Source organism: Aquila chrysaetos, chromosome W, assembly GCF_900496995.4.
Source record: "Aquila chrysaetos chrysaetos chromosome W, bAquChr1.4, whole genome shotgun sequence".
Classification (NCBI taxonomy): Eukaryota; Metazoa; Chordata; class Aves; order Accipitriformes; family Accipitridae; genus Aquila; species Aquila chrysaetos.
In genome coordinates this window covers 7,074,089-7,088,624 of record NC_054457.1, presented here as the reverse complement: position 1 = coordinate 7,088,624, position 14,536 = coordinate 7,074,089, and the positions used below count along the sequence as shown (strand labels likewise).

At 41.3% G+C, this 14,536-nt stretch overlaps 3 protein-coding genes across 5 annotated transcripts in view; 2 read left to right on the top strand and 1 right to left on the bottom strand.

Annotated features, from left to right (window-relative positions):
• LOC121232759 (growth hormone receptor-like) overlaps positions 1-14,536 on the bottom strand; it is a 227,951-nt gene that overhangs the window by 88,203 nt on the left and 125,212 nt on the right. The window lies entirely within an intron of this gene.
• LOC121232750 lies at positions 2,761-7,351 on the top strand. Its single transcript, XM_041121153.1, is given in 5 exon segments — positions 2,761-3,139; positions 3,612-4,118; positions 4,121-4,935; positions 4,937-5,998; positions 6,977-7,351. Coding segments are annotated over 5 exon segments (2,811 nt in total). The 3' UTR covers positions 7,025-7,351.
• On the top strand, positions 7,104-8,355 carry LOC115343983 (syncytin-2-like; the record flags this gene model as incomplete). The annotated part of the gene is given in 2 exon segments (XM_041121152.1): positions 7,104-7,176; positions 7,328-8,355. Coding segments are annotated over 2 exon segments (1,101 nt in total), but the record flags the coding sequence as incomplete, so codon positions are not given.

Sequence of the window (14,536 nt, the reverse complement as noted above, 5' to 3'; positions counted from 1 at the left end):
ATTTATGGCTCTGTGGGCCCGTGATGCTTCAGGCCATCAGGGAAGAGATGGGCTCCTGATCGAGGGGTGGACTTGACCATGGACACTATCGCACAGGTTATCCATGAACGTGAAACGTGCTGCAATTAAGCAAGCCAGGCGGTTAAAGCCCCTGTGGCATGGAGGGCAATGGCTGAAATATAAATATGGGGTAGCCTGTCAGATTGACTATATCACACTCCCACAAACCCGCCAAGGCAAGCGCCATGTGCTTACAATGGTGGAAGCAACCACCGGGTGGCTGGAAACATATCCTGTGCCCCATGCCGCTGCCCGAAACACTATCCTGGGCCTTGAAAAGCAGGTCTTGTGGCGACATTGCACCCCAGAAAGAATTGAGTCAGACAACGGGACTCATTTCCAAAACAACCTCATAGACACCTGGGCCAAAGAGCATGGCATTGAGTGGGTGTATCACATCCCCTATCATGCACCAGCCTCTGGGAAAACTGACCAATGCAATGGACTGTTAAAGACTACATTGAGAGCAATGGGGGGTGGAACTTTCAAACATTGGGATACACATTTAGCAAAAGCCACCTGGTTAGTCAACACCAGAGGATCTGCCAATCGGGGTGGCCCTGCCCAGTCAGAATTTTTATGTACTGTAGAAGGGGATAAAGCCCCTGTAGTGCACATAAAGAATATGTTAGGGAAGACAGTCTGGGTTGCTCCTGCCTCAGGCAAAGGTAATCCCATTCGTGGGATTGCTTTTGCTCAAGGACCTGGGTGCACTTGGTGGGTGATGCAAAAAGATGGGGAAGTCCGATGTGTGCCTCAAGGGGATTTGATTTTAGGTGAGAATAGCCAGAATTAGACTGTATTATATTAGTTGCTATATAACCCTGCTACTGTATGTTATCATTACTGTAATTGTTATATGCTATATCCATAGTACTACAGTAAGAATCACTTAGATCAAGCAAGAAAGAACTGTGATAAAACTGAGCAAAGCGCAGTAGTGATGGAACCAGAACTGACTCCAGCATGCAACAATCCAACAGTGCACACCATCCTCCTGCTGCGTCCAATCTCACCTGCTCGTCACACCGCACTGAAGCCCAATTCTGCTCTACCGACTGAGAGGACTTTGCACCATCCCTCCTGCCCAGAAAGACTGGTATGAGAGATGGAGCCCAGAGTCGGGAGCTAAATGAACTCAACGAACATTTAATGAACATAACCCGTAAACTAAAGGAATGATATCTCTGTGTGTGTATACATATATACATATATATATATATGTATCATTGTTCATATGTCTCAAAGGGATGGAAAAGGTAATGATGCTTGACCCGGATGTAACTAAAGGTATAGGAACTGAACATGACGTCAATGGTATAGAATAAGGGGTGGATACTGTCCTGGTTTCAGCTGGGATAGAGTTAACTGTCTTCCTAGTAGCTGGTACAGTGCTATGTTTTGAGTTCACTATGCCAAGAATGTTGATAACACACTGCTGTTTTCAGTTGTTGCTAAGCAATGTTTAGTCTCAAGTCAAGGATTTTTCAGCTTCTCATGCCCAGCCAGCGAGAAAGCTGGAGGGGCACAAGAAGTTGGCACAGGACACAGCCAGGGCACCTGACCCAAAGTGGCCAACAGGGTATTCCATACCATGTGACGCCACATCTAGTATAGGAACTGGGGGGAGTGGGGGCGGGGGATTGCAAGGGGTACGGCCGGAGACGAACGAAGTGTGACTCCCTGATGATTTGGAACTTGAATTTATATGTTAGCGTTGTAATTGTAAGTTTGAGTTTGATTATCTTAATCATTTTGTGGTGTTGGTGTAAGAAAGTCCCTGTATGGTGCATCGTATAATTGTGGGTATTTGAATGGTGTCTTTTACGTCCAGGAAATGAGTGTATGCCCTCATATGTCCTGGAATGCGTGTGCTGCAAACGGAGGTTGCAAGTAGATTGTAGAGAGGATATTGAATGCCCTGAGTGTCGGGTTTGGACTCCCTGGGACAAGAGGGAACGGGCTACGTATACAGTTAAGTTATTGATTGTGGTTGGAAAGGTAGACATCAAAATGAGTAATATGGGAGGTAAACAAAGTGGTGGAATATTGAAAAAGAGCCCCTTAGGCTGTATTTTGGATCATTGGAAGGAGATAGGGGAACCGCCAGGTGGGAGTGTGGATAGGAAAACTTTAATAAAATACTGCAATCCGTGGTGGCCTTTATATAATTTAGACGGTGATGAAAAATGGCCCTTTAATGGGACATTGAATTATAACACTTTGTTACAATTGATGTTGTTTTTGAGACGAGAAGGAAAATGGGATGAGTTGATGTACGCAGATATGTTTTTCACTTTAAGAAATCATTCAGAATGGCAGAAGGCATGTGGCATTAATTTGGCCCCACAAGATCCTCTTGTGTTAGCAATGGAAAAGGAGCAGAAAAAGACTACAGGGAAGATGAAGAGATGTTGTTCGGCATGTAGTATAGGACAAAGATGTGTAAAATTAAAAGAAACTGAGGAAAGAATAGAAGATTTTGTTTTTCCACCACCCTTACTACCTCCAACACCCGTAGGAGGTAATTTTACTGATGATACGGGTACGAAAGAACTTTATGAAGGTACGAGCACGAAAGATTTAGGTTTTACTCCTATTACAGCTCACACCCGGAGTAAGGTCGGTCCAATAATCCGGGCTCCCTTAAGACAGACAATAGGAGCTACCGGTCCTGCGAGGATTAAAGTGCCATTTGCGATGAATGATTTAGATTCATGGAGGGAAATGGTAAAAGGATATCGGGATGATCCTGAGGGAGTTGCTAAAAGATTTGAATTAATTATTAAAAATCAAGATCCAGACTGGAAGGACATCAATTTGATGCTAGATGCCTTAACTGAAACTGAAAAGCAATTAATAATAAAGGCTGCTTGGACTCAGGTCCAAATTCAAATAACTGCTGGGGTTTTACCCAGTACGGTAGATAATCACGTACCGAGAACAGACCCCAATTGGGACCCTAATGATGATAGTGATTACCGATTGTTGAAAAAATATCAAGAATGGATAAAGATTGGTATTGAAAATGCGATACCAAAAGGAGTTAATTGGTCAAGTCTGTATGCAGTAAAACAAGGTCAGACTGAAACTCCCACAGAGTTTCTTGATCAGTTAAGAGCAGCTATGCAGAAATTTACTACCTTAGATCCCTTATCTGAAGTAGGAAAACAACAGTTAGTCTCTTTGTTTCTAGGACAATCTTCAGAAGATATAAGGCGAAAGCTTCAGAAACTGAAAGAGCCTGAGATAAGGAACTGACTTAGAGAAATTGATAGAGGAAGCTTGGAGAACATATCGGAACAGAGAGGGGGATGAGAGATGAAAATTGGGAAAAGCTATTGCTGCAGCTTCTGTAGCTGCGCTGGGAAAGCAGGACAACTCCCTTCGTGGGAGGGGTCGGGGAATTGGAAGGAGGGGAGGCTCATGCCAGCCCCTACGATCAGATCAATGTGCTTATTGTAAAGAAATAGGCCACTGGAAAGGACAATGTCCTAAGCTGAGTGGAGCACAAGCTGTCGTAGCCAATGATGTTACCTCTGGTCAATGAGGGGGACCGGGGGAATCCACCCTAGCAGATCCACTGGTTAAAGTTAAGCTAGGGAAAATAGAACGAGAGGTGGATTTTCTGGTAGATACGGGAGCGTCCTATTCAGTGTTAAATCAAAGGTTGATACTGGAGGATGAAGAGTTTGTGACTGTAGTGGAAGCTACTGGCCAGCAGAAAAAGGCTTTTTTCCTAAAACTGCTTAAATATAAATTGGGTAAACAGATAGGAATACATAAATTTTTGTATTTGCCTGGATCTCCAAAATCCTTGTTAGGTCGCGATTTGCTAGAACAATTGGAAGCAGAAATTGTTTTTGAAAAAGGAAAAATGGAATTAAAAATCAAGGAAGACCAGCTAATTAACATTTTAAGCTTGGCATTAATACAAGCTGAACCAAAATTTGAAGTACCTCCAGAAATTGTTGATCAAGTATATCCTGGAGTCTGGGCCTCCGAGGTTCCAGGAAAAGCTAAAAATGCAGCCCCTATAGTAATTAAGCTGAAACAGGAGAAGAACCTGTCAAAGTTAAGCAATATCCCCTGAAATTAGACGATAGGAAGGGGATCAAGGAAATAATTGATAAGTTTCTACAATATGGAATATTAATTGAGTGTGAATCAGAATATAATACACCTATACTACCAATTAAAAAGGCAGACGGGAAAAGCTATAGGTTGTTCCAAGATCTGAGAGCCATAAATAAGATTACTGAGGATATACATCCAGTAGTTGCGAATCCATATACTTTGTTAACAAAGCTGAAAGATAACCAAGTTTGGTTTACCGTGCTGGATTTGAAGGATGCCTTCTTCTGTCTGACCTTAGCCGCAGAAAGTCAGAATTTGTTTGCTTTTGAATGGGAGAATCCTGAGTCCGGAAGAAGAACTCAGCTAACCTGGACAGTATTACCCCAAGGCTTTAAGAATAGCCCCACTATCTTTGGAAATCAATTGGCGAAAGAGCTTGAAACTTGGGTATCTCCAGACAATGAAGGAATTTTGTTACAATATGTGGATGATCTCTTAATAGCTACCGAAACCAGGGAAAGCTGTATTCAATGGACTGTGAATCTTCTTAATTTTTGGGGTTTAAGAGGGTATCGAGTCTCTCAACAGAAAGCCCAGCTGGTTCGACAGCGTGTGACTTACCTGGGATTTGAAATCTTGGGAGGACAACGGGAGCTCGGGACCGAGCGAAAAGAAGCCATTTGCCGAACCCCGGAGCCCCAAACGGTAAAAGAGCTGCGGACCTTTCTGGGAATGACAGGTTGGTGTCGCCTTTGGATATATAATTACAGATTATTGGTAAAGCCATTATATATATGAATTGATAAAGAGAGACCAGTCAAAAGTAACTTGGACTGGAGAAGCACGAAACGCATTTAGGCAGCTCAAACGAGAACTAATGAGAGCTCCTGCTCTGGGACTGCTGGATGTTTCAAAACCGTTTTGGCTGTTTTCTCATGAGAGACGAGGAATAGCCTTGGGAGTACTAGCACAAAGACTTGGTCCCTATAAACGAGCAGCAGCTTATTTCTCCAAACAACTGGACAAGGTAAGCAAAGGATGGCCTGGCTGCCTTCGAGCTGTTGCAGCAGTTGTTATCAATATTCAAGAGGCCCGAAAGTTTACCATGGGACAGAAAATAACGGCGTTAGTCTCCCATACAGTTTCAGCTGTTTTGGAACAAAAAGGAAGCCATTGGCTCTCGCCCCAGAGATTCTTAAAGTACCAAGCAGTGTTAGTAGAACAAGATGATGTAGAAATTGTAGTTACTAACATTGTCAATCCAGCCTCTTTTCTTAGTGGAACTTTGGATGAGCCAGTGACACATGACTGCATAGAAACAGTGGAAGCTATATATTCCAGTCAACCAGACCTCAAAGAAGAACCTCTGGAGGACGCTGAAAACTCCTGGTATACCGACGGGAGTAGTTTTATAAAACAGGGACAACGTAAAGCAGGATACGCAATCACAACCACCCAAAAGGTAATCAAATCTAAGTCATTGCCTTCCGGAACTTCAGCCCAAAAGGCGGAGATAATTGCCCTTACCCGAGCATTGGAATTGGCAAAAGGGAAAAAGATAAACATTTGGACAGATTCTAAATATGCATTTGGAGTAGTTCACGCTCACGGTGCAATTTCGAAGGAACGAGGATTGCTAACTGCTCAAGGAAAGCAAATAAAACTTGCAGAAGAAATCTTAAAACTATTAGAAGCTGTGAAGCAACCAGAAAAGGTAGCTATCATGCATTGTCGAGGACACCAAAAAGGAAGCACAGATTCAGAAATTGGAAATCGACCAGCAGATTATGAGGCTAGGCAAGTGGTGGAAGAAGTGGAAGCAGAGGCATTATCCTTAATACCAGATGGTAAAATCCAAACTGTAAGTACAAATCAGAAACCAAATTATTTGAAGGAAGACCTAAAATTAATTGAAGATCTGGATGGTAGAGTCAGATGGATGGGTTCATTTAGCAGATAATCATATAGTAATACCATCCAATTTAATATGGACAACAGTTTTAACTGAACATAATAAGACGCATTGGGGAGCGGATGCCCTATACAAAAACTTAAATCAGAAATTAATAGGACGCAATCTGTATACAATGGTGAAACAAATATCTCAACAGTGTGAAATTTGTTTACGTAATAACCCTAATGTGGCGAATAAAGTAAAGTTGGGGATAATTGGCAAAGGAAATTATCCAGGACAACAGTGGCAAATTGATTTTTCGGAGCTCCCAAGAAAAGGGGGGTACCGATACTTGTTAGTCATGACTGACACATTTTCAGGCTGGCCAGAGGCTTTCCCCTGCTGAACAAACAAAGCAAGAGAAGTAACTAAGATATTGTTGAATGAAATCATTCCTCGTTTCGGAATTCCAGCAACAATATCTTCCGATCGAGGTTCTCATTTTTGTGCCAAAGTAGTACAGCAGGTGAGCAAAATTTTGAGGATAGACTGACAGTTACATACCCCATATAGACCTCAAGCAAGTGGGCAAGTTGAAAAGATGAATCATTTAATTAAGCAACAGATAGCAAAAATTGGTCAAGAGACTAATCTAACTTGGCCCCAATCTCTTCCCCTGGCATTGCTTAGAATGAGAGTGAAACCAAAAACAAAGGAAAATTTAAGTCCCTTTGAAATATTGTATGGGAGACCATATCAATTTCAACTTACAGGACAAGATATAACCCAATTGGGTGCAGGGTATTTGTGTGACTACATGGTATCCCTCCAGAAGCAGTTGGAAAATATAAATAAACAAGTTTTAGGAACCAGGGCTAGAGGGTTAGATCAACTGATCCATCCCTTTAAACCGGGTGATTATGTATTATGTAAAGATTTTTTCAGGACAACCTCTGGAGGAGAAGTGGAACGGACCCTATCAAGTGTTGCTGACGACCTTCACTGCCATTAAGATCAAGGAACAGCCGGCCTGGATTCACTATTCAAGAGTAAAGAGAGCACCTGAGAGGCCATGGACAGTCATCCCTACAGGACCCACGGGTCTGCGATTCTCCAGATCATGATGGTAACAGAGTTATTACTCGGTTTAAATTAAGCTCGATGGAACTTGAACTCACATTTTTCCTTGACACAAAATGTTTCCCAAATCCTGAACAGAACTGACTGTTGGATATGTACTTACATGCCAGAACATGGGGGAAAAGGAATCTCGCTAATTGGTATTCCGATACCAAGAAATCACTCCTGGACCGCTCTTTGGGAAAAGTACCACATGGTATACTGACAATGACGAAGTCCGGAAGTTAGAAATAACTAGTCCTGAGGCCCAGGAGCCTTATTGTACATGTGTACAGAGATGTAATCCACCTAGAGGACTTGGAAAAATTGACTGTGTTAATGGGACGTATGTGGGGAATCATACAGTTTGTAACAAAACTATAGACATTGGAACTTCAACTTCTGTTAATACTACAGCATGGCCAGTGCCGGAAGGAAAAGGATGGTACTGGCTATGCAATGACACTGCCCGGAAGGTTTTACCAAAGAATTGGATGGGAACACGTACTTTGGGAGCAGTGGTTCCGAATATGAGTATACATAGTTCTCCACCAAAAGGATGGGTGCGAACACACTTTTGAAGGATTAGACGAGATGTTGAGAATCCTTTAGTAAAGAGGCCTACTGCCTTTCATAGTTTTGCCCGATGGTTTCTTCCATGGTTGGGAGTGAGTGAGTTAGAAAAAGCCATAGTTAACATTTCAGCAGTAATAGAAAACCTTGAGAATAGAACAATTGATGCAATAAGAGCCCAACAATTAGAAATATCCAGTTTATCTCACATTGTACTACAAAATAGAATGGCATTAGATCTATTATTGACCTCTCAGGGTGGAGTATGCACAGTTATAAATACGAGTTGTTGCATGTATATAGATCGAAGTGGAAGGATCTCCACCGACTTAGAAGAAATTTGGAAACAGACCAAAATACTACATGAGATAACAAAGGATGACCTCTCATGGGGATTTAAAGAATTGTGGGACAAACTAACATCCTGGCTACCAAATTTCTGGTGGCTAAAGCAAATTTTTATTATGGTTATAATTTTAATGACTTTAGGAATGATGGTCTGCATTATGCTTAAGTGTTTTGTGTGGTGTTGTCAGGGCAAGGTAGAAAATTACGAAAGTTGGAAACGAAATAAAATCAGACATCAAGTAGAAACTGGAAAATATTTTACACGGTCTCTCGGAAGTAATGGAATCCTATAGTTGCAAAAGAATTTGCAAAGGCTTAAAGAAAAGGGGGGATTGATATAGAGAACGAACTGCTTATTGCTTAATGATCTAGCTCGTCTTGATTATCTCTCTGCAACTTTACATACCAAGGACTGGTGTTTGTCAGGGATTAAGCCTGTCAGAGACTGGTACTTGGGAGTGATGAGCAAGAGGGAGCCATGAGCAATCACAAAACTTAACTGTTTGATGAATTTACGATCTTGTTGAGAAGGCACAAGCAGAGGCCTTGCTTGAATAGATAGGGCCGGAAAAGATAAGAACTCCTGCCTTTGTTCTCCTCCTTGTAGATAATTTAGCTTAAACTAGCCATATGGTTTTACACCACTAATGAAAACTTAGATAATAAGAGCACTAACAAGCATTTTTTTTAGGGACTAACGTGCATTCTTTAGGATAAGATGTATCAAAACATGTAAAGGACCATACTGCGCAGAATCACCTGAAGAGGGTCAAGTAGTGGACAAGTGAGGAAGACTATGGAAGACCACCAGAGGACTCCTGAAGACCACCAGAGACCTTCAATGCGCCTGCGTAAAGGACATTTGCATATGCTAGTAGTTTCCCGGAAAACTAATGAATATGTATAACATTTCTCGGAAATCTAGTGAATATGTATGTAGAACATGTACTTAACCTGCACAATTAGGCCCGACGGTGTGCACGATAGGTGGAGCGATCCCCCGTGCACCCAGCGCTGCCAATAAAGAATACCTACTTAATAGTTAATCAAACTATTGAGTTAGATTCTTTGAAACAGGAAGGAATTGCCCAAAAACCCACAGTGAGAAAATGGTATGCCTACCTAACAGGAGTTGCCGAGAATATGCAGTTAACTGAAGGACACATTAGTGTTTCCAAATTACAGATACCTGTAGATATTGACCCTTTAGCTTTGCAACAACCTCTCAAACCTTTGCCAATTCTAGATGCTCCGCCCTCAACTGAGAATATGCCGACCAAGGGTATTTGGTTCACAGATGCCTCATCCCAAAGGATAAAAGGGAAATCACCACTGGCAAGCAGGTAGTGGAAGATGGAGAAGGTAGCACGCAGGTAGGAGAACTCAGAGCTGTTGTACTTGCTGCCCAAAATGGAGCGAAAGCTATATACATGGACTCTTATGCTGTTTGGGCAGGTGCGACACAGTGGCTCTGTCAATGGGAAACCCTAAAATGGGAAGTAAACAGATCCCCAGTTTGGAGAAGCAAAGATTGGCAGTTGTTGCTAGACATAGCCAGGAAAACACCTTTCAATATGGGATGGGTGAAAGCTCATGCTAAGGATGACAAACCAGCTACAAAGTGGAATCAAAAGGTGGATGAGCTAACTAAAATTAAGAGAGTCAGTATAGACCCCAAATGGTACCGGTTAGGAGAATGGTTACATCTTAAGTTAGGACATAGTGGAAAGTATGTCCTTTAATTTGCAGCACAAAGCCAAGGCTGGCCTCTTGATAGGAAAACATGTGAAACCATACTTACTGAGTGCCCTCAATGCCGACTCAGATTGCAAACTGATCATCCTGATAAAGCACCACCTTTGCACATTAAAGAAGGGAAAACGTTATGGTCTACCTGGCAAATTGATTATATTGGTCCTTTAAAACCGTCCGCTGGATACAGGTATATTCTGACGGGCATAGAAGTGGTGTCTGGACTTTTAATGGCCACAAAGTGCTGAAGGGCCGATGGGCAAAACACCATCCGAGACCTTTCCTCATGGTTCTCAATTCTGCCTGTTCCTGACTCTATTCAGAGTGATAATGGCTCACATTTTACTAATAAAGGAGTACAAGAATGGGCAAAACAAGAAGGAATAAAATGGGTGTTCCACGCTCCATACTATCCACGATCTAATGGTATGGTTGAATGGGCCAATGGGCTACTGAAAAGATATCTTAAGCCACATGAAGGACAATGGGACGCCCGCCTCTCAAAACCCCTACACCAACTGAATGATATGGTCCCTATGGAAGCCCAGTTACTCGAGCATTCTTGATGGCTCCTTTAGATAAACCGCTAGATAACGGGCATATCTGGCTTTCAATGAAACCAGGGCAACCTGTCATGGTAAAAGTACCATCTATTGGAACAGAACCAATGACTCTATTAACTAAACCACAAGGAACAATGGCATGGGAAGCCATTGACAATAGTGGAGCAGAACATAGAATCAGTGCTAGATGGATTTGTCCTGTATCATAAAAGGGGTAACCTGTTTGGCCTTCCTTACCGAGACTCTTCCTTTCTTTCTTTTACAGGAAACAATGAATCCCACTAATGACACCATGGGAACAACTATTATACTAGACATCGGCATCTTTACCTCTCATGTATACTCCTTTACCCCCTCTTTGCATTAACCTGCTGGGATCAATATCAATGGTAAAGACAATGACGACTATGTGCCCCTACTCCAACTTCTCTTTTCCTCCTGTTAATTGGAGTAGGTATAATTGCCACTGCTCATACACCAAGCCCATGGGACCATGCACTGGTAAGATATACTAGAAGTATGGGAACATCAAGGGAAAGGACAGGCTTGAACCTTTCTACTTTAGTTATGCATGGAAATGAGAGATACTTAAGAAATGAATGGAGGTGGGACAGGAAAAATTTTTTTCCCCTACTCCGAGGCACACCAGGAGAAGAAATTAAAGTAGGATGCCAAGTAATCAATGAATATACCCACTGGAAATCGACAGAAATGACCGTTTATAATGCTGATTCCACTTGGATTAGAAAAGACATGAAATTTTGCGATCATGACAACCTAGATTTCTGGTATAATTTCACCTTAGTACAACCTGTTCTTGTGATGTGCAGATAGACCCACTGTAGAGTAGGACTGATGATTAAATTTAAGATTGACATGCGCAAAATATGGAATATGTGTACGACGAGGTGGCCATGGGTTAATGGGTTATATAGGCTCTAATGAATTTGCGCCCAACACTTATCCCGCTAAATCTCTAAATTTATCTGCAGTAGTACTACATAATGACATTGCCTTTCATAGACGAGAGTGGATTATAAAAAATGAAGATGAGGATCAACAGATTCCATCTTTAAAGGGAACAATAGGAGACATCATTTCAGTAGGATGCCGAACTGAAAATCACACTGAGTGCATGACAGTTTTAAGCATTATTGTGGACTATGCTGAAGGAAAACAAGGACATGGTCTTGATAACACACATACCTGTCCTTTTGGGCATGAATGTTGGTATAATTTTACTATATTCCACTCAGCACTTATGTGTCTTTGGGCAGACTCTAAATTTCATTCCAGCTTAAGCCTCCAATTCAAAATTGATATCAAGCAACCGTCCTCACTAACTTGGCCTCCTATTAAGTTATGTCCTTACATTTATAAGACTGGCCCTTATATAATTAAAAATATAGGACAACAGTGAGTTTTCTTTAACCCTAGTTGGTCCCTAAAAAGGGTGGAACTTGCACTGCACATTAATGTGTCAACAATTAGATCAGATTGTTCTGCCTTTTTGGGAGTAGCTTACACTGGCTGGCTAGCATGGTTACATGGACGAACTCTTACTTCTCCAAAATGACCAAAAAGAGATGTGACTGGTATCTTAGGAACAGGACTGGGAGTATTGAACAGCATAGATGCTGAAGTCCTAATGAACAAATTAACTGCTGCTACCGACGACCTAAACAAATTAGAACACCCACTAAAATCATCTTTATTAGCATTAGGAGCAAGTCAATGGCTCCTATCAGACATTCTGCCTTATTGGGAACGAATAGACAAAAATGACCATCAATTAATTGTAAACACCCTCAGAGCAACTCAAGGTAATACCTCTCTTGCCTTGAGCTGTATCCAAGCACAATTATGGATAACACAGTCTGTAGTAGCAGCTATTATTAGAGAAGGAGAAGGGGGAATCCTACCTACTGAAATTCATAAAGTGATTTGGGACAACACCTCAGAATTTGAGAAAGAGTTTCAATCATGGTGGCAATTAGTCAACTTTACTTATCATTCAGAAGGTGATAAGATTGTCTCCTTTGTCCTCACTATACACAATGCTTTGGTATATACCATATACCCAATTGTTACACTAGGATTAAATCACAATGGAATCATATTCTATCCCTTAGAACATAGGGTATGGGCCTGTTACTGATTTGTCATTGATTTGTTATTAGTTAGAATTAATCATATTTAATTTTAATATTTTAGCAAAATCATATGTATGTTGCATTTTATACATTTAACTACCAACCAGTACCTGCTGTGAAATCTCCTGTATAGCCCCGTACCAAGGCCGGAGAAATTGGCTAAAATCATCTAGTAGGAACATTTAGAACTTAGATAACAAGATAAAGAAATTAAAATCTGATTATAAAAGAGTTTGGTTTGACTAAAAAGCAGAAAATTGTGAAGCATAAGTATGGGAGTGTTAAGTTTGAAATGTAGCCTTAGGAACTTAGGAGCTTAGAAAATGTATAATGTGTAACCATAAGAATTTAAGTATTGTTCAAAATCATTTAACCACAGAAGTTTGACAAAGATTAGTAGTCTTGTAGTGTTTGTTTTAAAAACTAAGGAAACCGTTCTGGACACCAGTTTGCTGCTTGGAGACACCTGAGAGGTCAAGAAGCGGACGAGTGAGGAAGACTATGAAAGACCACCAGAGGACTCCTGAGGACCACCAGAGACCTTCACTGTGCCTGCGTAAAGGACATTTACATATGCTAATGATTCCCCAGAAGTCTAATGAATATGTATAACTTTTCTTGGAAATCTAATGAATATGCATAACTTTTCTTGGAAATCTAATGAATATGCATCAATAAGTCTTAATATAAGGTGTATTGTTTTGGTGACAGGTGTGCGTGGTTTGTGAGAGGACTCGCCCGCGCACCCGGCCGTCAATAAAGAAGTGTCTGCTTATCTACACTAAAGTGGTGTTGATAAGTTCTTTATTCCGAGCTTTTCGGTAACAGGCCCATCAAAAAGAGGGAAAGCGGCAAACAATTGATGTAAGCGCATGCATTGTGCGGGAACCACAAGGTTTTATTTGCAAAAGTAATACTCTTAAAGCTCAAGATATCTGTTTGGACACAGAACAAAATATTTGCCGCTTTGAAATACATTCCAACGAGGTTCCCAAAACTGTAGTTATATATATTGGAAAGGGATGTGTATGTATGAGAACGTTGTATGAATCCTTGTTAATAGATGATTTTGTTCACAACAACCAACCACTCTAACCTATGCGTGTATAACTTTTCTATGGTCATTGGTTGTGATTTCAATTTTTCTGTACCCATAACTACTCATGAAAATGTCTTTTGATTACATGCTATATCACGAGTTGCAACCAACACCTATTGGAATGAATCTGACTTTAGTCAAGCGGTCCTCCACCATCCTGACTTGATAAACCTCCTGCGACAAACACAGAAAACAGGACAAAAAAAAGTCTTCTTTCTTCCCCATCATGATGCACTGCAATACATCGAGTATTGGAAAGAGTTAAAAGGAATGGAGAACATCAATGGTGGGAAGTCCTCTTTGGATGGCCTCTAACGGCAACTGGAGCACTGAACCTGATGCTGCATCCCATTGTGATTTTACTGACTCTTGATATATTATGCTTATTGTTAAACATTGTTTTATACATCAGAGTTTGGAGAGTGGCTAAACAAGTTATACTATCGCGAGGACCCCACATATATAATGTTGTCTAACCACATTTAACAAAGCTTTAATAGTTATGGAGGTTGACCAAATGTGAAAAACATTTCCCTCAAATTATAATTGGAATGCGGCATTGTCTATTTATAGGCACAGAGGCAAGAGGTGACCACACTACCACTTTGTGGAGAGATAGACTTTGGTCAGGGGGTGGAATGAGGTGGTGCAGCCCCCCGGGCCACTCTGAGATCTCAGGATAAGCCATGCATGCTTTGGGAAAACTCCCATTGTGCTGTTATCTTGATTACAAGTGCAGAGACTTATGGGCGCCAGGCACCCCCTGGCCACACCTGGGCCAACTGCTGCCTGAATTGTATATCAGAATGACTCAGCACAAATTGTGGCCAGAATGGGTTGTATCTGTGCATGTGCATTTGCAGTTTGGTTTGGAACTATTTGCCTGTCTGTGTGTGGT